The sequence below is a fragment of the Chiloscyllium plagiosum genome, chromosome 24, assembly GCF_004010195.1.
Source record: "Chiloscyllium plagiosum isolate BGI_BamShark_2017 chromosome 24, ASM401019v2, whole genome shotgun sequence".
NCBI classification, from domain to species: domain Eukaryota; kingdom Metazoa; phylum Chordata; class Chondrichthyes; order Orectolobiformes; family Hemiscylliidae; genus Chiloscyllium; species Chiloscyllium plagiosum.
In genome coordinates this window covers 2,060,607-2,088,154 of record NC_057733.1, presented here as the reverse complement: position 1 = coordinate 2,088,154, position 27,548 = coordinate 2,060,607, and the positions used below count along the sequence as shown (strand labels likewise).

General features: G+C 41.9%; 1 protein-coding gene and 1 long non-coding RNA gene across 7 annotated transcripts in view; one reads left to right on the top strand and one right to left on the bottom strand.

Moving 5' to 3' along the window:
• recql5 (RecQ helicase-like 5) overlaps nucleotides 1-26,230 on the top strand; it is a 132,005-nt gene extending 105,775 nt beyond the window's left edge. For 3 of the 6 annotated variants that reach the window (XM_043714282.1, XM_043714285.1, XM_043714286.1), the window contains exons 14-19: nucleotides 371-502; nucleotides 1,269-1,828; nucleotides 13,058-13,166; nucleotides 13,246-13,491; nucleotides 13,692-13,764; nucleotides 23,901-24,296. In XM_043714282.1, coding sequence (XP_043570217.1) covers nucleotides 371-502; nucleotides 1,269-1,828; nucleotides 13,058-13,166; nucleotides 13,246-13,491; nucleotides 13,692-13,764; nucleotides 23,901-23,995 — 1,215 coding nt within the window. In that variant the 3' untranslated portion in view covers nucleotides 23,996-24,296. Of the gene's footprint in view, nucleotides 1-370; nucleotides 503-1,268; nucleotides 1,829-13,057; nucleotides 13,167-13,245; nucleotides 13,492-13,691; nucleotides 13,765-23,900; nucleotides 24,297-25,688 lie in introns of those variants that run through there. The other 3 variants (XM_043714283.1, XM_043714284.1, XM_043714287.1) reach the window with 3 other exon arrangements.
• The window catches only part of LOC122561958, an 80,003-nt gene that overhangs the window by 48,798 nt on the left and 3,657 nt on the right, over nucleotides 1-27,548 (bottom strand). The gene's annotated exons all lie outside the window — the stretch shown is intronic.

Below are 27,548 nucleotides of genomic sequence, written 5' to 3'. Positions count from 1 at the left end.
ATTAAATCGCTTCACACTCCGCTATTAAATTTCATCTGGCTTTTATCCATCTATTCCATATCTAGGTCGTCTTGAAGTTTAACACACTGTCAGTCCACAATACTTCCATGTTTTGTGTCACAACTGGAATTCAAGACTCTGGTTACCAGATACTTGTTAAGTAAGGGTATGGAATAAAATAGGATAAATGGAGTTGAGATGCAGACCAGCCATGATGACAGAGCAGGCTCAGGGGGTTGAAGTAAAGCAGAAGGTGCTGGAGAAACTCAACAGGCCTGGCTGTATCTATGGAGATAGAAACAGAGTTAATGTTTCGAGTTCAGCATGACTCTTCCACGTTTTTACTTATTTGTTGCTTCTTTCATATTAGGTTGGAGAAATAAATAAGTCAATGCAAAATAATCCTTTGCATTCAAAACTGACAGAAATGGACACTACAATAGCAACAACAGATTGTGAAAAAGATGGTGAAACATTTATTTCCGCATCACAGCTCTATTCTGTGAGTATATCTTTTGTCTTTCAGTGGAGGACTATAAATCCCCTTTCCTCTTCACTAGTATGATTTAAAATCTCTCAGTAGAATTCCTGCCCCCCTGAAATCTCAGTATGTTAAACATAACACAGTCTATGGATCAAACTCATTCTTTGGGAGGACTTCAAAACTCTTGGAAATTTTCCTTAGTCTTCCCTTTTCCTATGATTTGTGCTCATAGACCCTGGGTCTCTCTGCTTTTGCATCCACTTTAGAACTGGGCTTTATAACCCCAACTTGGCATTATGCTGATTCATGTCATCTGAATGTCATCCTGACAGTGTCCTGTAAAGAAGCTTTTGACCTTTCCACTTGTTGGGATTGTGTTGCTAGCTACAAGTATTGCATTTGTAAGGACACGTAACTGATTGATTGTAACCATCTGACTTCTGTACTGAAGGATGATCTTCAATCTGGATGACTTCAACCACATGTACAAATACTTCTAGCCATTGATTCTTGAATGTTGTTGACCTCCAGCCTCTGACCTTTGTATTATGTATTTGACCTGTTGAATCGTGCATGTCACTGACCTCCAGCCGTGTGCTACTTTATTTAGAGCATTGCTGACTTCAAGCCACTATCCTCTATATTAGTGTGTCTCTCATCTCCAGCCACTGTTCTGTACGTTACTGGTCCTCTAATCATATGTGTGTTTGACCTGGAGCCACTGCATTGTCACTGTCCATACCATAAATACAGACAGGTGCTTATCTATTTTTATGCTTTGCAGTTCAAACGAAAGCGTGTTGGAGTTGGAGGTCAGAGTTCATCCAGCCCATTCCGAACCGCAGGAGAGATGCTGAAGAACTCAGTGCAAGTGAGCAGTGCGCAGAAGAATAGCACTAGCTCAGAGACCCCAATACACCAATCAGATGGAACCAGAAAGAAAGAAGATACAAGATCTCTAGAAGTCACAAAACCCTGTGTACACTATAATGAGAGGACAGATCAGTGCTCCCCTCTCCAGTCCAGTCCCAGCAAGAGGAAACCCACTAAAAAGCAATTGCTGGCAGAGAGTGCCAAGAAAGATTCTCAGAATATTACCAAATTCTTTCAGCAGAGCAAATCTAAAGGGGCAGCAAGGGCTTCAGTCAAAATCCTTGGTGGGGACTGCAGCACCATTGTTAATGATGCACTGGAAGAAGAGGACAACAAGAAAGCATACTCTTCCACTTTGGCGTTGTCTGGGGAGCTGGGAGCTCTTCCAGATCTTGATAAAGTGACGAAGACTGTAAATGTGGACAAGGTCCAAAAATGTGTGACGACCCATGACATGGAAGAGAAGACAAGGTAACATTAAAAGCTGAATAGTTTACAGTGTCTCGTTATCCATATTTTTTCCCTGCCTATTGACTGACTTAATGCTCATCAAAATGAGATATGTTAGTACTAACGAAGGAAATGCTCCAGTTTAGGCATCCAGTGTGAACATCAAACTTCCCCTACTTTGGCCTAAAAATGGGCCTGAGCTTCAATTGCTACAGCTTTTGCAAATGGCGTTGCATTAGTTCCCACATTAGCCATCCATCTATGGCCATTTGGAAAGAGTTTCATGTTAGAACACTCTATATTCCATATGTTGGACTGAGACCACTTTGATGTGTCCCATGAAATTACTTGCAAGCAGCAGACAATTTTGTGACATGTCACTGGCAAGGCCTTGGTTGGAGTGCGGCTAACAGTTCATAGCACTGTAGGCAAGTCTTGAAGATATCAGAGATGAGGAAATGCAGTTATCGGGACAAGCTGTTCTTCATGCAGAGAAGGTTAAGGGATACTTAACAGAGACATTCAAATAATGAAAAGTTGTGATTGCCAAATATGGCAAGCTGTTTTCCCCAGTACGTAGCGACCTGAAGTCAGAGGTTTAAAATTACTGGGAAGAGAAGCAGAGAAATGAGAAGCAATGTCCTTATATTGCAGAAACATTTAGATAGTTTAGGAGAGTGGTCCAGGAATTGGCTGAGGAAATTCAATGTGAGCAAGTGCGAGGTCTTGCACTTTGGAAAAAAAAATACAGGCATGGACTATTTTTTAAACGGTGAGAAAATTCATAAAGCCAAAGCACAAAGGGATCTGGGAGTGCTCGTCCAGGATTCTCTGAAGGTTGACTCGCAGGTTGAGTCAGTGATAAAAAAAGCAAATGTAATGTTATCATTTATCTCAAGAGAGTTGGAGTATAAAAGCAGCTATGTGCTTCTGAGACTTTATAAAGCTCTAGTTAGGCCCCATTTGGAATACTGTGTCCAAATTTGGATCTCACACCTCAGGAAAGACATACTGGCACTGGAGCATGCCCAGCGGAAATTCACACAGATGATCCCTGGAATGGTAGGCCTAACTTGTGATGATCGGCTGAAGGTCCTGAGATTGTATTCATTAGAGTTCAGAAGGTTGAGGGGAGATCTAATAGAAACTTACAAGATCATGCATGGCTTAGAAAGGGTGGACGCTGGGAAGTTGTTTCCATTAGGCGGGGAGACTAGGACCAGTGCGCATAGCCTTAAAATTAGAGGGGGTCAATATAGAATGGAAATGAGGAGACACTTATTCAGCCAGAGAGTGGTGGGCCTGTGGAATTCATTGCCACGGAGCGCCGTGGAGGCCAGGATGTTGGGTGTCTTCAAGGCAGAGACTAATAAATTCTTGATCTCGCAAGGAATTAAGGGCTACGGAGAGAGTGCGGGTAATTGAAACACCAATCAGCCATGATTAAATGGCGGAGTGCACTTGATGGGCCAAATGGCCTTGCTTCGACACCTATGACTTATGGTCTTATTGGGGATTGTAAACATGTACAATGTACTAAATGTTGGTGGAATCAGATTTCAAAGCAACTTTCAAACGGCAATTGGAGATGCACTTCTGGTCTAATAGGCAGGAGGTTACAGGAAGTGAGGTGTATTGGGCAGTTCTTTCAAAGAGCTGGCACAGACGTGATTGGCTGAGCATTGTTATGTTGGACGTTTCCACACATCATTGATCGACCTAACAAGTCTGTGCTGGAATTCAACCTGTTCTTTATTTAAAGAAGCATAGAGTCATAGAGTATAGAAAAAGGTTCTTTAGCCCACCATGTCTATACAGAACAACAAACACTAAATTACACTAAAGTCTGCTTTCTCATCAATAGAACATGGAACATCACAGCACATTAAGGTCCTTTGGCCCTTGATGTTGCACTGCCCTGTGAAAACAATCCAAAGTCCATCTAACCTATGCTATTGCATTCTCATCCATATGCCTATCCAATGACCATTTAAATGCCTGTAAAGTTGGTGAATCCAGAACTGTTGCGAACAGTGCATTCTACATCCTTATTACCCTCTGACATCTGTCCTATACTATCATCCCTCAATTTGAAGCTATGCTCCCTCGTGCTAGCCATCTCTATCCTAGGAAAAAGGCTCTTACTGTCCACCCGAGCTAATCCTCTGATGATCCTGTATGTCTCAATTAAATCACCTCTCAACCACCTTCTCTCTAATGAAAACAGCCTCAAGTCCCTCAACATTTCCCCGTAAGACTTTCCCTCCATACCAGGCAACATCCTAGTAAATCATCTTTGAACCCTTTCCAAAACTTCCACATCCTTCCTATAATGCAGTGACCAGAACTGCATGCAATACTCTAAGTGCAGCTGCAGCGTGACCTCATGGTTCCAAAACTCGATCCTCTACTAATAAAAGCTAATACACTGTATGCCTTCTTAACAGCCCTATCAACCTGGGTGGCAACTTTGAGGGATCTATGTACATGGCACAGAGACCTTTCTGCTCATCTACACTACCAAGAATCTTACCATTCGTCCAGTACTCTGCATTCCTATTACTCCTTCCAAAGTGAATCACCTCACACTTTTCTGCATTAAGCTCCATCTGCCACCTCTCGCCCAGCTCTGCAACTAACCTATGTTTCACTATGCACAACTGTACAGACCTTTGTGTCATCTGCAAATTTACTAACCCATCCTTCTACGCCCTCATCCAGGTCGTTTATAAAATTGACAAACAGCAGTGGACCCAAAACAGATCCTTGTGGTACACCACTAATAACTGAACTCCAGGATGAACATTTCCCATCAACCATTAGCCCTGTCTTCTTTCAGCTAGCCAATTTCTGATCCAGAATAATATACTTATTCTTCCAGAATAGGCAAAAGTGAGGACCGCAAATGCTGGAGATCAGAGTCTAGATTGGAGTGGTGCTGGAAAAGCACAGCAGGTCAGGCAGCATACGAGGAGCAGGAAAATCGACGTTTCGGGCATAAGCCCTTCATCCTGATGCTGCCTGACTTGCTGTGCTTTTCCAGCATCACTCTAATCTAGACTTATTCTTCCAAAATACTCTAGGCTTGAATACCCTGTATTTATTCCCAATGGGTTTGGACCTAGCTTGCAACCTAATCATCTCTCTTTTGAAAGTCTCTCATTCTTGTCCTTCCTATTCAGGCTCCTTAATGTTGCCTCGAAGCTATACTTTTGTGAACTGTTACAGTCCATGTGGCGTAGGTGCACTCAGTGCTATTAGAGAGCTGCAGGACTTTGACCCAGTGTAAATGAAGGAACAGCAGGCATGTAATTACAGGTCAGGATAGCATATGGCTTTGAGCAGAATCTCGAGTGGAGGGTTTTCTGACATATAAATCCATACGCAGTAGGAATAGGAGCTTGCCATTTGATCTCTTCAGCCTGCTCCAACTCTCTAAGTCGGATCATCTTTGCTGTGCTGCTCTTTTCTTATGATCTTTAGATTCTAGATCAGAAGGGAAATTATCTGTCTCCGCTTAAAATATGCACAATGATCTGCTGTCCTTGTCTTTCTAGGTGGTAGAGGCTGTGAGTTTGGAAAATGTTGTTGAAGAAGTCTTGGTGAGTTACTGCAGTGCATCCTGTAGATGGTACACACTGCTGCAACTGTGTGTTGATGGTTCAGAGAGTGAATGATGAAGGTGTTTGATGGAATGCCCAGTTAAATGGGCTGCTTTGTCCTGGATGGTGTCAAGCTTCTTAAGTGTTAGATCTGCATTCACCCAAGCAAGTGGACAGTATTCCATAACATTCCTGACTAGTGCCTTAGACATTCCTGAGATGGTGAACAGATCTTGAGGAGACAGGAGCTGAGTTACTCACTTCAGAATTCTGAGCCTCTTGCAATGTGAGAGAATCCAGACATTGTCCCTTGACATTCAATGGTATAACTATTGCTGAATCCCTGTCACAATGTTTCTGTGGTTATTCCAGTTCAGTTTCTGGTAAATGGTAAGACAATATGCTAATAGTGGGGGATTTAGCAATGGTTATACCAGTGAATGTCAAGGATTCTCTCACTTTGCAGATGAACATTGTCTGGCACTTGCACACAGTATAAACATCCCTTTGGCCCAACTGCTTGTACTCATTGGTATATTTTCCACATTTGAAGTCACTAGGTGATTTAGATCATAAGAAAAAAGAACAGAAGTAGGCCATTCAGCCTGTCGACCCTGTTTCACTGTTCCTTTAGAGTATGGGATGACCTGCCCCATAGCCCTTGACTCCCTTGTCAATTAAAATCAATCTAATTCAGCCTTGAACATATTCAGTGATCCACCCTCTACTACTCTCTGGGATGGAGGATTCAAACTTTCTGGGGAAAAAAATAATCTTATTCATTTTGCCTGTCTTTGAAATCGTTCTAGATTTCCTTATGTGGGGGAAACAGTTGCTCAGCATTGGTCTGTCAAACCCCCTCGGAGTATGTGTTTGATTTGATAAGATTACATGTTATTTATCTAAATTCCTGTGAGTATAGGCCAAGATTGCTCCAAATTTCTGAAAATAATAACCTTAATCACAGGAATTGAGGAAACCTCTTTCTCCAACTGCCTGCAATGTAAGCTTTAAATAAAGAGAGCAAAATTACACATTATTTTAGATGCTTCTAATGCTCTGTACAATTATAGCAAGATTTTATGCTGTACTCCGTTTATAATGAAGTCTAACATTCCAGTTCTCATTAAATGTGAACTGCTACCATTTTTTATTTCTTGTAGTGGATGTTATATTACACAGGAACAAACTTATTTGGCAAGCCATTCAGAAATAATGAAACAAAAAGTCGTGGTGACATGCTACATGCTTGCAACACAACCCAGCAAGAGTAATATGTATGTAAGCTCATTATCAATGTCCTTGGTGTTACTGTTGACTAGAAACTGACTTGTCACATAAATACAATGGCTACGAGAGCAGATAAGAGGCTTGGAAAACTACAGTGAGTTCCTTGTCTCCTGACTCCTGAAAGCTTCTCTGCCATCTACAAGGCATAAATCACGAATATGATGGAATATTTCCCAGTTTCCTGAATGAGTGCAGCTCCAATAGCACTTAAGAAAGAAGTTGACACCATCCAGGACAAAGCATCCCGCTTGATTAGCACCACATCCACAAGCATCCCCTTCCTCCACCACCGATACTTAGTGTGTACTATCTACAATATACACTGCAGAAATTCACCAAAGATCCTTAGCACCTTCCAAACCCACGATCACTTCCATCTCGAAGGTCAAGGGCAGCAGGAACACCACAACTTGCAAGTTTTCCTTCAAGCCACTCACCATCTGACTTGGAAATGTATCACTGACAATGGGTAACAATCCTGGAATTCCATTCCTATGGTCATTGTAGGTCTACCTACAGCACATGGGCAGTAGCAATTAAGGACAGCAGCTCACCACCACCTTCTCGAGAGAAACTAAGGATGGGCAATAAAACTGCTGCCCAGCCAGCAATGCTGACGAGTGAATAAAGAATAGCATTCAAATATAGATTAGATTGCTTACAGTGTGGAAACAGGCCCTTCGGCCCAACAAGTCCACATCGACCCGCCGAAGCACAACCCACCCAGACCCATTCCCCTACATTTACCCCTGCACCTAACACTACAGGCAATTTAGCATGGCGAATTCACCTGACCTGCACATCTTTGGACTGTGGGAGGAAACCGGAGCACCCGGAGGAAACCCACGCAGACACGGGGAGAATGTGCAAACTCCACACAGTCAGTCGCCTGAGGCGGGAATTGAACCCGGGTCTTTGGCGCTGTGAGGCAACAGTGCTAACCACTGTGCCACCGTGCTGCCACAATGTAGGTCCTTCTGCCACACATGCTTCATCTGCTCATATCCGTACCATCAGAATTGTGCTTGAGAATGCATTTTAAGTAAATGTTCATCCAAAATAAAAGAACAAAATCTTTTTTCATTATGCACAGTTTATTTTTTTCTTATTTTGTAAGGTTAATTCTACTCTCCCTCCGCATCTCCCATCACCACTCACCCTCGATATTAAGTTTGCTATACCAAAGGTATTAATTTCGGTAAGCTAATTACCTATTTCACATCTGGTACTGTGTTAAAATCTGTCACAGGGCTTTCATGTCACTGAATGAAGATTGAATGGGAGTCATGGCTCATCTATCATTGTTCCCACTACAGACATTCACAGGGAGCAACTGCTCCTTCGAGCAGATCCCATTACATTTTGCATGTCAGTGTTGATTTTCACTACCCAATAATAGTTATTTCAAGGAGTGAACTGAATATTCATATATTCTGTAAATGCTCTCATAGGCTAGTCTCAAGAAAATATCTGTTTAGACAAGGGCCAATTTGTTAAATGTTTTTCAGCAATTGAACATGAATGGACTTGATCAGTACGATTTCATTTTGCATAATCTTACAAAAATATGTTATGCTTCCCTGAATCAGCAGGTGATATTGCTTGACTTTAAAAATAATAATTACCAAATAAGCTCCAACTTCCATCTGAATTTGGCCAAAGCTTGCTTTTTCAGCTTTCTGTTTAAACCTGTCTGTCTATGTTTTTACCAACCGGAATGGTCAGTCAGACTATACTAAAATTCTGCAACTGATTTTCCCAGCACTCCCAGAATGAGGTGTTTATTGATTATCATGGCAGATTAAGGTATTATCACTTTGGCTTTGTGGTATCAACATCAATTCTGAGCTCAAACATTTTAGCCACTTATCTTCTAGAGGTGTTATTTTTCCTGATCTCGAATGAATGTGCTCACTTTAAACAAAACAGCATTTGAAGTTCATCTTTTGAGGAAGAATTGTCAAGAAACCTGAACTGTGATAACCACGCTAACTGAAATGATCTAACTCTCCACAGGCTGGAGATGAAGCTGAGGATTTTCTGTTTTATGTGTGCTTAAAAAGAAAATTCATTCATGAGATGTTGCTGGAAAGGCCAACATTTGTTGCCAATCTTAATTGTCCTGTGAAGGTGTGAGCGAACTTCTTGAACCACTTCAGATGGTTTTGCATAGGTTATGCAGTGTTTTCATTTAAAATTTCAGGACTTTGATTCAGCAGCAGTGAAGGAAGAACAATGTATTTCCAAGTCAGAATGCTGTTTAGCTTAGAGAGGAACTTGTATATGGTGTCCTCATTGGGAAGGTGGTAGATGTCATAGGTTAGGAAGCTGTCAACAGAGGCTTGGTCAGTTTCTGCAGTGCAACTTGTTTACTCTTGCCATTGTGCACAAGTGGTGGCAAGAGTGAAAGTTGAAGGTGGTGGGTGGTGTTGACAAATGTGCTAGATGGTGTTGAGCTTCTTGAGTATTGTTGGAGCTCATCCTGACAGTGGAGAGTATTCCATCACATTTCTGATTGTTTTCTTGTGATGGAGGATAGGCATTAAGCATATCAGGAGGTCAGTCATTAAATCTGCCAGAATTATATCTGGACTGTAGCGTATAAATTATGAGAACAAATTGTCATAACATCAAATGACAAAGTTATTCAAAAAGATTGATTTGTACTATTTACTAAGTCAGGAAACAAAAATCCTTTGTCTTAAAGTTATAGCTAGGCCATTAAGGAGTGAAATTGGAAATCCATTTTTCCATTCAAAGAGTAGCAGAAATCTGGAACATCCATGGCCAATTGACAGAAAGTGTTGTTCTCGATTGAAGTGACCAGTCAATCAACTTTTGTTGGTTGAAGGTACCAGGAATGCAGTTGTAGAATGATGTAGCAGAAGGAGACTGTGAACTCATCAAATCATACTGGATCTTTGGTACAGCCTGCAGCCTCCTGCCCTTTCCCATATCCCTGTGGTCTTTTTATCCTCTTCAAGGATTTATCCTATTCTCTTTTTGAAAATTACTATTGAGTCTGCTTTGATCATCACCCTTTCAGGTAAACTCCCCACACACAAAAAAAAGATAGAAGCATACATTTGTTTTGGCTAAGTTGAGTTGCACCATGTCTTATGGAGGGATTTCTGATGCATGTCTGTGCTTGTTCACTGTATCATACCAAACTCTCCTCAAATCACTTACCTTACCCCACTACATCTGTCACATCGAATTCTGGTTCCATCTTACATAGGTGGGAACATAGGAGCAGGAGGAGGCCATTTGGCTGTTTGAGCCTGCTACTCCATTCATCACAATCATGTCTGATTGTCCAATTTAATAGATTAGATTAGATTACATTACATTACAGTGTGGAAACAGGCCCTTCGGCCCAACAAGTCCACACCGACCCGCCGAAGCGCAACCCACCCATACCCCTACATTTACCCCTTACCTAACACCAGGGGCAATTTAGCATGGCCAATTCACCTGACCTGCACATCTTTGGACTGTGGGAGGAAACCGGAGCACCCAGAGGAAACCCACGCAGATACGGGGAGAATGTGCAAACTCCACACAGTCAGTCATCTGAGGCGGGAATTGAACCCGGGTCTCTGGCACTGTGAGGCAGCATTGCTAACCACTGTGCCACCGTGCCGCCCAATCCTGCTTTATTTCCCGTAACTCTTGATCCCATTTGCCCAAATGCAATATCAAGCCACTTCTTGAATACATTCAATGTTTTGGCATCAACTATTTCTTGTGATAATGAGTTCCACAGGCTCACCACTCTTTGGGTGAAGAAATGTCTCCTCATCTCCATCCTCAATGTCCACCCTGAATTCTCAGACTGTGAACCCTGATTCTGGACGCACCACCATTGGGAACATGCTCCCTGCATCTATCCTGTCTAGTCCTGTTAGAATTTTATAAACCTCTGAGATCTCCCCTCACTCATCTGAACTCCATCAAAACCACCCTAACCTAATCAATCTTTCCTCATACATCAGTCCCACCATCCCTGGAATCGGCCTGGTAAATCTTCTCTGCACTCCCTCAAGAGCAAGAGCATCTTTCCTCAGAAAGGAGACCAAAACTGCATACAATATTCAGGCGTGGCCTCATCAAGGTCCTGTATAACTGCAACAACACATCCCTGTTTTTGTACTCAAAACCTCTCTCAATGAAGGCCAACATACCATTTGCCTTCTTTACTGCCTGCTGCATCTGCATGCTTACCTTCAGTGACTGGTGCACAAGGAAACCCAGGTCCCATTACACACTCCCCTCTCCCAATTTACAGCCACTCGGGTAGTAATCTGCCTTCTTGTTTTTGCTTCGAAAGCAAATAACCTCATATTTATCCAAATTATATGGCATTTGCCACTGATTTGCCCATTCACCCAACCTAGAGAAAATGAAGACTGCAGAAGCTGAAGGTCACAGTCAAGTGTGTGGTGTTGGAAAAGCACTTCAGGTCAGGCAGCATCCAAGGAGCAAGAGAACTGATGTTTCGGGCATAAGCTTTTCACCATTTACCCAACCTGTCCAGATCATGCTGAAGGATCTCCACATCCTCGTCACAGTTCACCCTTTCACCCAACTTGGTATCATCTGCAAACTTTGAGATGTTACATTTTGTTCCCTCATCCAAATCATTAATATATATTGTGAATAGCTTGGGTTCTAGCACCGGTCCTTGTGGCACCCCACTAGTTACTGCCTGCCAATTTGAAAAGGATGTATTAATTCCTACTCTTTGTTTCCTCTCTGCCAACCAGTTTTCTATCCATCTCAATACACTATGTAAATCTCATGCGCTTTAATCTTGCACAATAAAAACAGACCCTAAGAGGGCAGAAAGAGTAATGATGGATAGTGGGTAGTCCTACATTCAACTTCTCATTCTTATGTGGAGAATATTCTGTCTCAGACTACCTTGAGTGGCTGACTTATCACCGGGACCCCCTGAACTAAGCCAATCCGATTTGACTTGCTGACAACCACGAGAAGCTTCCTTTTGGTCTCCACTAAGCAGGAAAGCAAGAAAGCAGTAATATCAGCCTCAAACGTAGGCAGCATTGTGGCTCAGTGGTTAGCACTACTGGCACACAGCGCCAGGGACCCAGGTCCAATTCCAGCCTCAAGCGAGTTTGCACATTCTCCCCGTGTCTGCGTGGGTTTCCTCCAGGTGCTCTGGTTTCCCCCCAGAGTCCAAAGATGTGCAGGTCAGGGTGGGTTGGCCAGGCGAAACTGCCCGTAGTGTTTAGGGAAGTGTTGGCTAAGTGCATCATTCAGGGAAAATGCAGAGTAATAGGGTAGGGGAATGGGTCTGGGTGGGATACTCTTCAAGAGGTCAGTGTGGACTTATTGGGCCAAATAACCTGTTCCCACACTAGGGAATCTATGTCTGGCTAAGGAGGCAAACTGCAAAAGTACAACACAAAGCGGGGATGCTGTGAACATCTAGGTAGGCTGCTGAGTGATTGTGCATTATGACACAAATGAAGAGCCTGGTGATGCAACCTGGTTCAGTCAATGAGCTGGGTATGTCTCTGAGCATACACTGTCCTTTCTGCAGCATTTTAATGATAGGTGCAACATTGACGGGCTGAAGCTCCTGTAAGTGGATTGGAGATGTGCTATGAAGGTTCTTAGCGGCTGGCAGTTATTGGACACCAAATGTTCATGGATGTCGGATGCATGTGGCCAGTGCCAATAGAGCCTGCTCAGTGTCCAACATGGTAGTCTTTTGCAGCAAGCAGAATTCATAAGATACTTGCTCTGATTTCCATGTCAAGTTTTCTCAATGTGTAGCTTATTTGGCAAGCTTGGTAAGATTATTGAGGTGAGTTGGGCTGTGCCCAAGACATTTGACAAGCAATCATCCCCTGGAATTATCAACTCGCTGCTGCCTAGCAAGAAGGTCATCTTGCTGCTTCTGAAAAGCATAACATTTGGAGTAGGAAGATCCCGATGCCAAGATTGGCCTGCTGGACTACTTGTCCAATTCTATCACAAATCTGGCCATAGTCCACATCTTTCAGACCCGTGTTTCATTGTCGTGCTTCAGGTTCTTCTGCTATTTGTTTTAAGTGTCCTGGTAACCGAGCCTTATGCCTTTGGAAACCCTTCCACCTTATTTGCTTTACAAAAACCTTGTGATCAGTTTGAATATCTCCATCAAATCTCCTGTTGTAATGAAGTAAAGGTCAATATTACACTAACTGATTTGAGATGCCAACAGCCTACTACTATTTTTGTTCCAGAGAAGTGTGCAACATTTGTTGATCAAACAAATAGGGAAGGTCTGTGTTTGTATGTTGGAGTTCATGACCCAGCATATTCTTTTTGATGTGTATTGTTATGACAGAGTTAGAAACATAGAGAAAGCTCCTGATGGGAAAATACTGGATCATGCAAGAAGCCGAGGATTTGAAATTGCTCCCTCTGCTCCTGAGAAACGACCAGCAACAGATGAAGTAAGTCACTTGGTTATTTGTTACACTCGTACTGACTTATGCTCTACGTGTCTTCAGTTTATCACCTATACTTTTTCAGGGACGAGGGTCACAGGACTTGAAACGACAACGAAATAGCATCAATTCCTCTATCTTGTGCCCTCCTGATGTTAAGGGCAGTCAAAATAAGAAAAAGGTGACGTTTGACTCCTTGTTTCAGTTATGTAAAGATGAGAGAACCACAATGTCTCCAGTTCCAGTGAAAGGAGGACAACTGAAACAGACAGCAGACATCGTCGTCAAATGCCTGACTCCTTATTACAAGGAGGGAAGGTTTGCTTCTAAGGTAAAGTTGAATTATTAGCATAATCAGAATGGAACACCCCTGGCCCTTTAATCATGACTTGGGACTGTCAGATCTTTGTGCCATTGCTTGAGATTGATAAGCTATTGATGTGTTCACTTTTAGCCAGTTATACATTCGATTGGAAATTTAAAGTCCTTGCTTCAGATAATGAATACTGCCTCGTGTTCATGTTCTTGCAGGATTTGTTCAAAGCCTTTGCTCGACACCTTTCTCATTTACTGGTTGTTGAAAAGAATACTATGAAAAGAAATGGTAAGAGCAGACTCTGCCTTCATTTGTGATCTGTTGTGTTCTGGAAAGATGGGTACACTATTAGTCTAAGAGATGAGTGTAATTTATAGAGTGCATGTGGAATGCTTATAAGCTTCTTTGTAGGTAAAACACTGTACAGTATAATCAATGCAGTATAGGAGTATGACGGTATTTGAGTTAACCGTGATAGTTCAACATGAGGGCATAACTGATATTGGGACATTCCCCAAATAATGATCAACATATTGGATGTGCAGATTGGGAATTACAAGCAAAATATGAGACAGGTGAATGCTGTTTTGGAGGCACTGCAACTGTTTTCTGGAACAGGTGAACAAGGATGGACAAAATTACTTCGACCTTATGACTTATAGATGCAACTGACTCCAACATAAATATTTTAAAACAATTTCATTAATGATTTATTTTTCTCCCTTCCTTTCTAAAGACCCTAACTGTTGCTTGTGCATTTCTGTATGATACTGAAGATTTCTGGTGCATTTCCCAGATATGAGCAGGTTATTTGACTCTTAATAAAAAGATACTGGCTCTTAAATTAAGCATACTGCTTTGTCATGGTCAGATCATTAGGCACGTGGAAGTTTGTTTTTCTGTCGTATATACAAGTATGTATTCATCCTATCTCTTTCACAGAACTGTTAGAGATCCTGGGAAAGACTAAGAAAATTCCTATTGCAATTTAGGAAGTAATTCTGGGAAAGTACTTTAAACACTGTCCCATATTGTCACAAAAATAATGTAGAGAATTGCAAATCGCAAAATGGTTTTGTTTATCAGTGGCATTAATATTTTTCATTGCGTCACTGCTCTCTTGTCATTCCATGTGATCATCTGTGGTTAGTTTTAATGTTTTAACAAAGTGACAGCACACTTTAGTACAGAGACATATAGAGAGACATAGAGGTGTACAGCATGGAAACAGACCCTTCAGTACAACTTGTCCATGCTGATCAGATAGCCCAACCCAATCTAGTCCCACCTGCCAGCTCCCGGCCATATCCCTCCAAATCCTTCTTATTCATATACCCATCCAGATGCCTTTTAAATGTTGCAATTGTACCAGCCTCCACCACTTCCTCTGGCATTTTATTCCATACACGTACCACCCTCTACATGAAAAAGTTGTCCCTTAGGTCTCTTTTCTATCTTTCCCCTCTCACCTTAAACCTGTGCCCTCTAGTTCTGGACTCTCCCACCCCAGGGAAAAGACCTTGTCTATTTATCCTATCCATGCCCCTTATAATTTTGTAAATCGCTATAAGGTCACCCCTCAGCCTCTGACGCTCCAGGGAAAACAGCCCCAGCCTGTTCAGCCACTCCATATAGCTCAAATCCTCAAACCCTGGCAACATCCTTGTAAATCTTTTCTGAATCCTTTCAAGTTTCACAACTTCTTTCCGATAGGAAGGAGACCGGAATTGCACGCAATATTCCAACAGTGGCCTAACAGATGTCCTGCACAGCCGCAACATGACCTCCCAACCCCTGTACTCAATATTCTGAGCAATAAAGGAAAGCATACCAAACACCTTCACTATCCTATCTACCTGCGACTCCACTTTCATGGAGCTATGAATCTGCACTCCAAGGTCTCTTTGTTCAGCAACACTCCCTAGGACCTTACCATTAAGTGTATACATCCTGCTAAGATTGCTTTCCCAAAATGCAGCACCTCGCATTTATCTGAATTAAACACCGTCTGTCACTTCTCAGCCCATTGGCCCATCTGATCAAGATTCTGTTGTAATCTGAGGTAGCCTTCTTCGCTGTCCACTACACCTCCAATTTTGGTGTCATCTGCAAACTTACTAACTGTACCTCTTATGCTCGCATCCAAATCATTTACGTAAATGACAAAAAGTAGAGGACCCAGCACCGATCCTTGTGGCACTCCACTGGTCACAGGCCTCCAGTCTGAAAAACAACCCTCTACCACCACCCTCTGTCTTCTACCTTTGAGCCAGTTCTGTATCCAAATGGCTAGTTCTCCCTGTATTCCAAAAGATCTAACCTTGCTAATCAGTCTCCCATGGGGAACCTTGTCGTACGCTTTACTGAAGTCCATATAGATCACATCTACCACTTTGCCCTCATCAATCCTCTGTTACTTCTTCAAAAAACTCAATCAAGTTTGTGAGACATAATTTCCCACGCACAAAGCCATGTTGACTATCCCTAATCAGTCCTTGCCTTTCCAAATTCATGTACATCCTGTCCCTCAGGATTCCCTCCACCCTTTTGCCCACCACCAATGTCAGGGTCACTGGTCTATAGTTCCCTGGCTTGTCCTTACCACCCTTCTTAAACAGTAGCACCACGTTTGCCAACCTCCAGTCTTCCGGCACCTCACCTGTGACTATCGATGATACAACTATCCTGGGGAATTATCCACCTTCATGCTTTTCAAGACATCCAGCACTTCCTCCTCAGTAATACAGTCATTTTTCAAGATGTTCACCAACTATTTCTCTACATTCTATATCTTCCATGTCCTTTTCTACAGTAAATACTGATGCAAAATACTCGTTTAGTGTCTCCCCCATTTTCTGCGGCTCCACACAAAGGCCACCTTGCTGATATTTAATGGGCCCTATTCTCTCCCTAATTATCCTTTTGTCCTTAATGTATTTGTAAAAACCCTTTGGATTCTCCTTAATTCTATTTGCCAAAACTATCTCATGTCCCCTTTTTGCCCTCATTTTCCTCTTAAGTATACTCCTACTGCCTTTACACTCTTCTAAGGATTCACTCTATCATAACCACCTTATTATTTTTACAGATCTCCTTACAAAGTTGTTTCTCAATTTCCCTCTGACTATTAGGAGTCTATAATACAATCCCCATATCCCTTTCTTATTTCTCAATTCCACCCAAATAACTTCCCTGGATGTATTTCCGGGAATATCCTCCCTCAGCACAGCTGTAATGTTATCTCTTATCAAAAAAGCCACTCCTCCTCCTTTCTTGCCTCCCTTTCTATCCTTCCTGTAGCATTTATATCCTGGAACATTAAGCTGCCAGTCCTGTCCATCCCTGAGCCATGTTTCTGTAATTGCTATGATATCCCTGTCCCATGTTCCTAACCATACCCTGAGTTCATCTGCCTTCCCTGTTAGGCCTCTTGCATTGAAATAAATGCATTTTAATTTATTCGTCCTACCTTATCCCTGCCTGCCCTGACTGTTTGACTCGCTTCTGTTCTCAACTGTACCAGTCTCAGATTGATCTCTTTCCTTATTACCTATCTGCTCCCCCCCCCCACTCCCCACCTTACTAGTTTAAATCCTCTCGAATAGCTCTAGCAAATTTCCCTGCCAGTATATTAGTCCCCTTCCAATTTAGGTGCAATCCGTCCTTCTTGTACAGGTCACTTCTCCCCCAAAAGAAATTACAATGATCCAAAACTGTGAATCCTTTTCCCATACACCAGCTCCTCAGCCATGCATTCATCTGCTCTAACCTCCTGCCCTCACTAGCTTGTAGCACCGGGAGTACTCCAGATATTACTACTTTCGAGGACCTCCTTTTTAAAGTCCTGCCTAACTCTCTCTAATCTCCCTTCAGAATCTCAACCTTTTCCCTTCCTATGTCATTTGTTCCAATGTGGGCAATGACCTCTTGCTGGCCCCTCTCCCCCTTGAGGACATTCTGCACCATCTCTGAGACATCCTTGATCCTGGCACCAGGGAAGCAACACACCATTCTGATTTTTTGCTGCTGGCCACAGAAATGTCTGTCTGTACCTCGGACTAGAGAGTCCCCTAACACTCTGTTATGATGTTCTGAGTTGACGAGTTTGGTGCTGGAAAAGCACAGTCGGTCAGGCAGCATCCTGGGAGCAGGAGAGTCGACAGTTCGAGCATAAGCTCTTCATCAGGAATCAGAGGGTGGCCCAAGGAGGCTGAGAGATAAATTGGAGGAGTGTGGGGCTGGGGAGGAAGATAGCTAGGAATATGATAGGTAGATGAAGGTAGGGGTGAAGGTGATAGGTCGGAGAGGAGGTTGGAGCGGATAGGCAGGAAGGAAGATGGACAGGTTGGACAGTTTAAGAGGATGGTGCTGAGTTGGAGGGTTGGATCTGGGATAAGGTGGGGGGGAGGGGAAATGAAACTGTTGAAATTCACATTGAGTCAGTGTGGTTGGAGGGTCCCAAGGCGGAAGATGAGGGGCTCTTCCTCCAGGCATTGGGTGACTAGAGTTTGGTGGTGGAGGAGGCCCAAGACTTGCATGTCTGGTGGAATGGGAGGAGGAGTTGAAGTGTTTGGCCACAGGGCGGTGGAGTTGTTTAGTGCTTGTGTGTGTGCCCCAGGGATGTTCTCTGAAACGTTCCACAAGTTGGCATCCTGTCTTCTGTGGGGAGACCGGACGCCAACTTGCAAAACATTTCAGAGAACATCTCTGGGACACGCACTACACAACTCCACTGCCCCGTGGCCGAGCTCTTTAACTCCCCTTCCAACTCCACCAAAGACATGCAAGTCCTGGGCTGCCTCCACTGCCAAACTCTAGCCATCTAATGCCTGGAGGAAAAAGGTCTTATCTTCCGCCTTCAGACCATCCAACCACACTGGCTCAATGTGAATTTCAAGTTTCCCTGTTACCCCTCCCAGATCCAACCTTCCAACTCAGCACCACCCTCTTGAACTGTCCTACCTGTCCACCTTTCTTCCCACCTATCCGCTCAATCCAATCACCTTCAGCCCTACTTTCGTCTACCTATCACATTCCCAGCTACTTCCCCTACCACCGCACCCCCCCCCGCCCCCAGCCCCAATCCCCTCCCATTTATCTCTCAGCCCCCTTTAACCAGTCCCTTATTCCTGATGAAGAGCTTATGCTCAAAACGTTGACCCTCCTGCTCCTCGGAAGCTGCCTGACTGGTTGTACTTTTTCAGCACCACACTCTTCGACTCTGATCTCCTGCAGTCCTCACATTCTCCTAGTTATGATATTCTGTTGACCCAGTCCTCCGCTTGTACTCTTCGTCTAAGCTCCATTTTAATTCTGGAGCTTCTGTTCCCATGATTGTTGAAGAATTTTTTTTGTATATTAGTCTTCGTATTGAATGTATTGATGCACTGATGGTATTAGTGTTTGAGACAAACTACAACTAGTTTTAATTTCCGCTTCTATATAGGAACAGGAGTAGGCCATTCACCCCTTTCAGCCTGCTCCACCATGCAATATGATCATGGCTGATCTGTGGCCCAATTCTCTGTGCATATTTTTGCTTAATAATTTTCTTTATCGATCTTAGATTTAAAATTAAGAACTGATCCAGCATCTACTGCCATTTGTGAAAGAAAGTCCCAAACATCTACCACCTTTTGTGTTTCCTGACATCTCTCCTATATTGCCTGGCTCTAATTCTCAGATTATGCCCCCTAGTTCTAGAATCCCCAACCATTGGTAGTAGTTTATCTTTATCTAACCTGTCTTCTCCTGTTAATATCTTGAAGACTTCAATCAAAATTACTGTTTAACGTTCTAAATTCTAGAGAAAGAAAACCAATTTGCATAATCTCTCCTTGTTACATAATGTCTGAAATCTAAATATCATTCTTGTAAACCTACTTTGTACTCCCTCTAAGGCTAATGTATCCATCCTAAGGTATGGTGTCTAGATGTGCTCACAGTATTCCAAGTGGGGTTTAATTAGAGTTTAGTACAACTGCAGCATAACGTCTGCATCCTTATACTCCAGTGCTTTGGATATAAAGCCCAAGCATTCCATTAACATTCTTGATTGTTTTCTGCACCTGCTCCTAATTTTAAAAATCTATGCACCTGAACTGCCAAATCTCTTTGGAAATCTACAGTATTTAGTACCCTGATGGATTTTTTTTAAGTCCAAAGTGGATACCTCACATTTGGCTTACATAAAACTCCATCGGCCACAGCTTTGCACATTCACTTAGCATAAAATTACAAAGGGATATTGTTAGACTATCATCGACACTATCTACAATGCCACCATACTTTGTATCATCAGCAAATCCACGAAAATTCACAGAAGGAAGGATCATAGAAGGGTCAGTAATGCTTTAGAACACAACTTGCATTATTATTGTCAGCCCTTTATCACAACAAAATGTTCAAAACATTTCACAGTTAGATCCAAGCCGTCAGAGAATGAGAAGAGATAGCAAGTAGCATGGTGGGAGATCATTCAGGAGTTTATGAAGATAAAGGGTGCAGAAGCACTGCAACAGGATTTAGAGAATGAACTTCAGCATTGTTTGGCTCTTCTTGAACACTATTGGTTATATCAGTATTAAAATGTTTCACTAGTTTGAGTAGAGCCAGAATTTTGACCATGCTCTGCTGGTTCATGCTTGAGGAAACTGAGTCCATAATTAAATGCTTCTGTGGTTCTATTGATATCTCTACATCAAAATATCTAGGAGTATGGTGACTTGAATACTTTACATGAATTAAATAATGAAGCAGGTCATGGGGCAGCATGGTGGCTCAGTGGTTAGCACTGTTGCCTCACAGCGCCAAGGCCATAGTTCAATTCTCGCCTCTGTCTGTGTGGAGTTTGCACATTCTTTCTGTGTCTGCATGGGTTTCCTTTCGGTGCTCCGGTTTCCTCCCACAGTCCAAAGATGTGCAGGTTAGGTGAATGCTAAATTGTCCATCGTGTACAGGGATATGTAGGTTAGGTGCATTAGTCTGGAGTAAATGCAGGGTAGAGGAATGCGTCTGGGTGGATTACTCTTCAGAGGGACTGTGTGGACTTGTTGGGCCAAAGGGTCCACACTGTAGTATTCTAAAAAAAGTGGTTTATTGTAAGTGATCATGCATTAATCAGCAGTGATGAAATGTATATTTAGGATGGTTAAATTTACTAGGCTTATGTCTTTCCTTCTGCTGTCTGTTGTGCTCTCTTCGATTGTTTCTGCCTGTATCATAGAAATTTATAATTCAAGAGTATATTTTGACTCATTGTACCTGTCTGGCCAAAATCCAGCTTAATCCCAATTTGAAGCTCATGGTCCATAGCCTTAGAGACATAGAGATGTAAGCATTGAAGGAGACCCTTCAATCTAACTCGTCCATGCTGACTAGATATCCTAATCTAGTCCCATTTGCTAGCACTTTGCCCATATCCCTCTAAACGCACAGTAGCTCAGTGATTAGCACTGCTGTCTCACAGCACCAGGGTCCCAGCCTCGGGTGACTGTCTGTGTGGATTTTGCACATTCTCCTCGTGTCTGTGAGGGTTTCCTCTGGGTGCTTCGGTTTCCTCCCACAGTCCAAAGGTGTGCAGGTCAGGTGAATTGGCCATGCTAAATTGCCCATAGTATTAGGTGCATTAGTAGGGAGTCGGGAAATGGGTGTGGGTGGGTTACTCTTCAGAGGGTCGGTGTGGACTTGTTGGGCCGAAGAGCCTGTTTCCACACTGTAGGGAATCTAATCTAATCTAATCTAAACCCTTCCTATTCATATACCCATCCAGATGCCTTTTAAAGTTGTAATTGTACCAGCCTCCAACACTTCCTCTGGCAGCTCATTCCATACATGCACCACCCTTTGCGTGAAAAAGTTGTCCCTTAGGTCTCTTTTAAATCTTTCACCTCTCACCGTAAACCTATGCCCTCTAGTTCTGGACACACCCACCCTAGGGAGAAGACCTTGTTTATTTACCGTATCTTTGCCCATGATTTTATAAACCTCTATAAGGTTTATAAAATTATTTAGCCTTCGATGATCCAGCCAAAACAGCCCAAGCCTAATCAACCCCTCACTATAGCTCAAATCTTCCAACCCTGGCAATATCCTTGTAAATCTTTCCTGAATCCTTCCAAGTTTCAAATAATATTTTTTTCAATATAGTTATACTTTTGAGTGCTTGAGGATCTGCCACCTTTCACCTGCTTTAGCCAGCAAATCTCATGTCTTCCTTCATCCTTCAGTGAAAGAGATTCTCATCAGTACTTCCCTCAGTCTTCTATCAATTACTTTTATATTTGCAGCTTGTCTTTCCTGCTAAGAGAAATGGCTCTTTCTGTCCACTTTATTGAGACTGCTCATAACTGTATAGTCACAGAGATGAACAGCATGGAAAAAGACCCTTTGGTCCAACTCGTCCATGCCGACCAGATATCCTAAATAAATCTAGTCCCATTTGCCAGCATTTGACTTCTAAATATCCCTCTAAATACTTCCTATTCATGTACTCATTCAGATACCTTTTGAATGTTGTAACTATACCAGCCCCCATCGTTTCCTCTGGTAGCTCATTCCATACATGTACCACATGCGTGAAAAAGTTGCCCCTTAGGTCCCTTTTAAATCTGTGCCCTCTCACTTTAAACCTATGCCATCTAGTTTTGGACTCACCCACCTCAGTGTGGGCATGTCTATTTACCTTAACCATGCCCCTCATGATTTTATGAACCTCTATAAAGTAATTTCTCAGCCTCTAAGATGAAGGATGGGAAAACATTGTGGCTATGACAGTTGTTCCTTTTTTGAGATACTTTCAGCATTAGATTCCCTCAAATTCTAGGAGCAGTAATTACTGTTTTATAAGCTGTTACATTGTTTTTGAACTTGGGGGGGAAGAAAGATCAAAACAATGATACTTCAAAAAGGACAAGAGAAACAAAGGCAGTGACCACATGGGAAGTGAATCAAATGGAGAAATAAACCTGCACAGCTGTCTTGACCCAGCAGTAAATCTGCACAGCTGACTGTCTCTGCTGTTTGTATTCAAGTATTTCTGGACATTGGTGTTCATCTAAGAAAAACAAACTGCGAAATTCACAGTTGACCTTGGAGTATAGTCCTTAATTATATCTCAGAAAACAGCCCAGCCCCTTCAGTCTTTCTCCATAGTTAGACTTCTCCGATCCTGCCAACATCCTCTTAAATCTCTTTACTGTAACACAGTGACTGTAACTGACACAACACTTTACCTGTCATGTTTTATGCAGTTGTAGGAAAATGCTGATAAAGTATCTCTGACTTCCTTCTCACCTTATGTACAATTCCTGCTACATTCAGGTAGTGAAAATGCATTCCAGATTACCTGTGTTCCTTTATGCTTTTCAGTCTATCATTTAATTCTATAGTTCATTGCTTTATTTGCCCTTCCCAAATTCATCACGTTATAATTCTCTGAACTGAATTTCATTTACCACATCTCTCCTTATCTGGTTAATCTACTGATATCTTTCCCTGGTCCACAACAGTTTTCCTAATTTTTAATAACATGGTAAATCTTTGTCGTCATCAAACTTGTCATTCTCTGTATATTTTAATCTAAGTTGTTGATAAATGCCACAAGCAACAAGGGGCTCAATACTAAGCCCTATGGAAGCCTACTAAAAGTGCCCTTTCAAGTCACGAAAACATTAATTTTGGATTCAAAATGCTATTTTCCCTTGAATCTTATGAGCTTTTACTTTTCTGATCAGTGTGCCCTTTAGGAAGTGGCTAAAATCCTCACTAGAATTTGTATAATTATACCAAATCCACTACCATCATCAAATCTTCTCAAAAACTTTAGTTAGTCAGACATGACCTTCCCAAACAAATACATGCTGACTGCCTTTCTAAATAAAAATTGATATTCTAATTAACAATTTTTCGCAATAATTTGCCTGCTGCTAATAAAATAAGCTGACTAGCCTGTTAATTACTCAGCTTATTTTTTTCAGCCCTTTTAAACAAGTTTGCTGTCCTCTGTGTTACAAAATGATGATCAGAGGGTCAGCAATTTTGAATTTGACAGGACTGAGATATCCCATCATGCCTCTATTTATTGTACATACAGTATCTCTGTGTCTCCTTCTTTCCTCTGACCCAAGCATTGTCTGGATTACTCATTTTGAGTCTGGTGTAGTCCATGGACCTTGCCCTGATGCATGTCCCATTTGTTATTCAGGTTCAGTTTCTGACTTTCTACCTAGGAAATTTCATTGTCAGCTTCTGTTTTGGGGAGTGATGAGCAACTTGAGCCAGTCAAACAGTAGTTCAGTTTCATAGAGATCTAAGGTGATACATTTAAATATTTACTTAGAATATCAGGATTGCTGTCATTTATTATACAATGTCTACTGATTTTTGAATTCATTTGAAGTTCATTTTATTTTGATCTCTTTCAGTAAAAGAAGCAGCTCAAGATCTAATCCACAATTTCTTTAAAAGCTGCAGGAGGTGTGAGAATGAGGATGATTGGAGAAACCTCAAATTAACATAGCTATTCTTTTTATTTGATACTGTCTGGAACTATGGCCTTTCTGTTTATATTAGTTTATTACGTGTAGAAAAGTTAATATATGACTGATGCTTTAAAAATGTTTAATCTCAGGTAAGACAATATCCATCTGGGATGACTGATGATTGGAAACAAGCCATTTAACAGCCTTTTCTATGCAGCCTCTTTATTCTCCATGCTGATGAATGAGAATGAAGTAATTTATTTTATAGGACGGTTATTGTTCTGTGTAATTAATGATGATTTTGGAACAACTTCACTTGAATAAAATTTCTCTGAACAACTCTGTTATCTTGATCCATTGTGTGATGCTGCTGTTAACCTCAGCTCAGACACAACAAAGGATAGGTTTAATTCTACAGAAGTGCAAATACCCTTTTTTGAATAATATTTTTTATCTCAAAATGAATTACAAATAGGATCTTGATTTAATATTCCAGTCAAAGGAATACACCTCTTCAATATAGTACTTCAGTCTGGTTACACGGTGGCAGCATAAAGCCAGGCAGTGTAACAAAGCAAAGAAAATTTACTTAAGGGACTCCACGTCTTACCAGCTTTTCAAAATTAAAGCTGCTGCCTATCCTTTCGGTTGGAATCGCCTGTGGGCTGTCAAATGTTAGCATATTAGAGAAGGCCCATGGACTTTAGAGCTTGGTAACAGTACCTCCTTTCATAGTAATTAATAATTCCTGGTGGTCTCCTTATTTTTTGAGTATGTCCAAGCTGTAAATTGTTTTATCTACTGTGTGCTCTCTCAAATCTGAAAAGCCTGATATGAGATTGGCAGAACTGCTTGTTTATATGTTATTGGTGCTTGAGAGTTCTTCTGCTGTTGTGTGATTCTGACCTTCCTCTGACACATTGGATGTTGAGAGTTTTGGAGCTTGTGGTCCTCAAAACATGCTGGACCAAATTTAATTGCTTCCTTCAGTGTCTTCAGTATTTTTAAGTCAATGTAAAATGCTGGTTTGAGGCAGGAACTCTTGATGCCAAGATGTGCCCTGATTCAATTCTGGATTGGATGTTGGGGAGCGTGATATTAGTTTCTGACATATGTCACTCCTATTTGGTTGTGACAGATTGTGGCATTTTTAATCTTGAACAGATTAACAATTTTTACAACAATGTTCAATAAACAACTGTCAATGTATGATTTATTTTTCGTAAACATTTAACAACCCATAATTTTTAGGCCAAATCTTATAATGTTTAAAAAAATATTTGGATAAGAACATGAATAAATGTTTGTAGGGATATGGGCCAAGCGCAGGCAGGTGGTTTAGTTTGAGATTATAGTCAGCATGGACTGGTTGGACCAAAGGGCATTTTTCCATGCTGTATGACTCTATGTAGTGGTAAATAATGATACAATTAGCATGGCAACTGTCCATTTCTTTTAAACAAAGCCAAGCTAAGAACAAAACTTGCAACTAAACCTATCTCCCCAAAACCTGGTAGGGTGAAACACTGACTCCCTTTAAAACAAGAGTCATTTTTTGCTAAAAATCCATAAGTTAATTCAACATTTCTCATCCTTTGCATAATTTAGGGAAATAGCTTTCCAAGGTGGCTACACCGGAGTAGACTGCATCTGGGCTTCTCAGCCTGGGGATCATTTATTCTGTCTGCTTTCTCTTTTTTTCTTCTTGTCATTTTCTTTTTTTTAAAAAAGAAACTTACCTTGGAGTGGGATAGCCAGCAAGTTGGAGGCCCAAACCCAGCAGGACAGCCAGTGGGCTGGACGCCTAGAGTGGGCTGGGACAGCCAACGGAGCTGGAGGCCTGGAGTGGGCTGGGACAGCCAGCGGGACTGGAGTGGACTGGGACAGCCAGCGGGGCTGGAGGCCTGGAGTGGGCTGGGACAGCCAGTGGGGCTGGAGGACCAAGCAGAGCAAGACGGCCAGCATGCCCGTAGTGGAGCGAGAACGGTTTTTGCACTGGGGACTGGTGCAGGCGGTCAGCAGCTTGTGAACCTGGTCAGACAACGTGTGAAAGCCCCTTGCATTGATCTACTGCAGGTCTTTTATAGAAATACTGTGTAATGTTTATGTTTTTAAATGTTATTTCTTATTTTTCTAACTTGCAATTTGAATAATGTAACTTTTTTCTTTATTTCTCTATTCTGTATCTAAGATGGCGCCGTGTGGGGTGACTCTAAACTTTTTATTACTCCGGTACTTCTGTATTTGAGTACACATGACAATAAACTTAATTCTACTTCTAGCTGAGATTAGTAGCTCTGATGAAACTGATGAATGGACACGTGAAAATGTCATCTTGATTAGAGGTGATGCCACACACACTGGCTCAACTCTACATTCACTGATGACCCAAGTTCTGTCTTCAGTTAATTTTATAGAATGAGTATAGTAAGCACACAAAAAAATTAGTATACAGGAGCTAAGGCACATATCACTCCCTATGCAATGTCATGTATACCACATCTTTTACCAATGACCCACACAAAACACTACCTGTGTCATTCACAGATTTACACATTTGCCTAAAGGGTTTCCATTTGTATCATAAACTAAATATGTAGTGAGAATTAACATACAAATTAGAAGCAGACTACTGTCTTGGCCCTCAAGCCCATCTGCCATTCAGTAAAATGGCTGATCTGTTTGTGTTGTGTTGCAAATTCCCTTCCCATGTACCCCCAGTAACCTTAGATTCTTAATGGATAAGGGAATCAATCCACCTCTGTTTTAAGAATTTACAATGGTCCCTCCTCCCCCCCCCCCCCCCCACCTTCTGAGGCAAATAATTCCAAAAAATGCTCAACCTTCAGAAAATAAATTCTTGTGTGTCCTAAAACAATGACCCTTCATTTTTAAACAGTGCCTGCTACTTCTGTTCTCGCCCACATGAGGAAACAACCTTTCTGCATGTACTTTATCAAGACTGTGCAGGATTCTATGCAACCAATCAAGTTATCTTCACTCACCAAAACTCCAATCTTTTCTTCATAAGACAACTTGCACATTCTAGGCATTAATTTTGTAAAAGCAAAATACTGAGGATTCTAGAGATCTACAATATAAGCAAAAACTCCTGGAAGTACTTATCAGGGTGCAAGGTTGCATACACAGCCTCCTTACACGCATCTTGACTACATGACTGTGTGGCCAAATTCAGCTCGACCTCCATTTACAAATTTGCTGATGATACCACTGTAATGTATTGGATCTCAAAAAAATGATGAGACAGAGTACAGGAAAGAGAGCTTCGTGGCATGGTGTAAAGATTACAATCCTTCAACTATCAGCTGGTCATCGACCTCAGGAGGTGGAATGGAGAACATGTCCCTGCCTGTATCAATAGTGTTGAATTGGAGATGGTCTAGAGTCATAGAGATTTACAGCATGGAAACAGATCCTTCAGTCCAACCTGTCCATGCTGACCAGATATCCCAACCCAATCTAGTCCCACCTGCCAGCACCCAGCCCATATCCCTCCAAACCCTTCCTATACATATACCCATCCAAATGCCTCTTCAATGTTGCAATTGTACCAGCCTCCACCACTTCCTC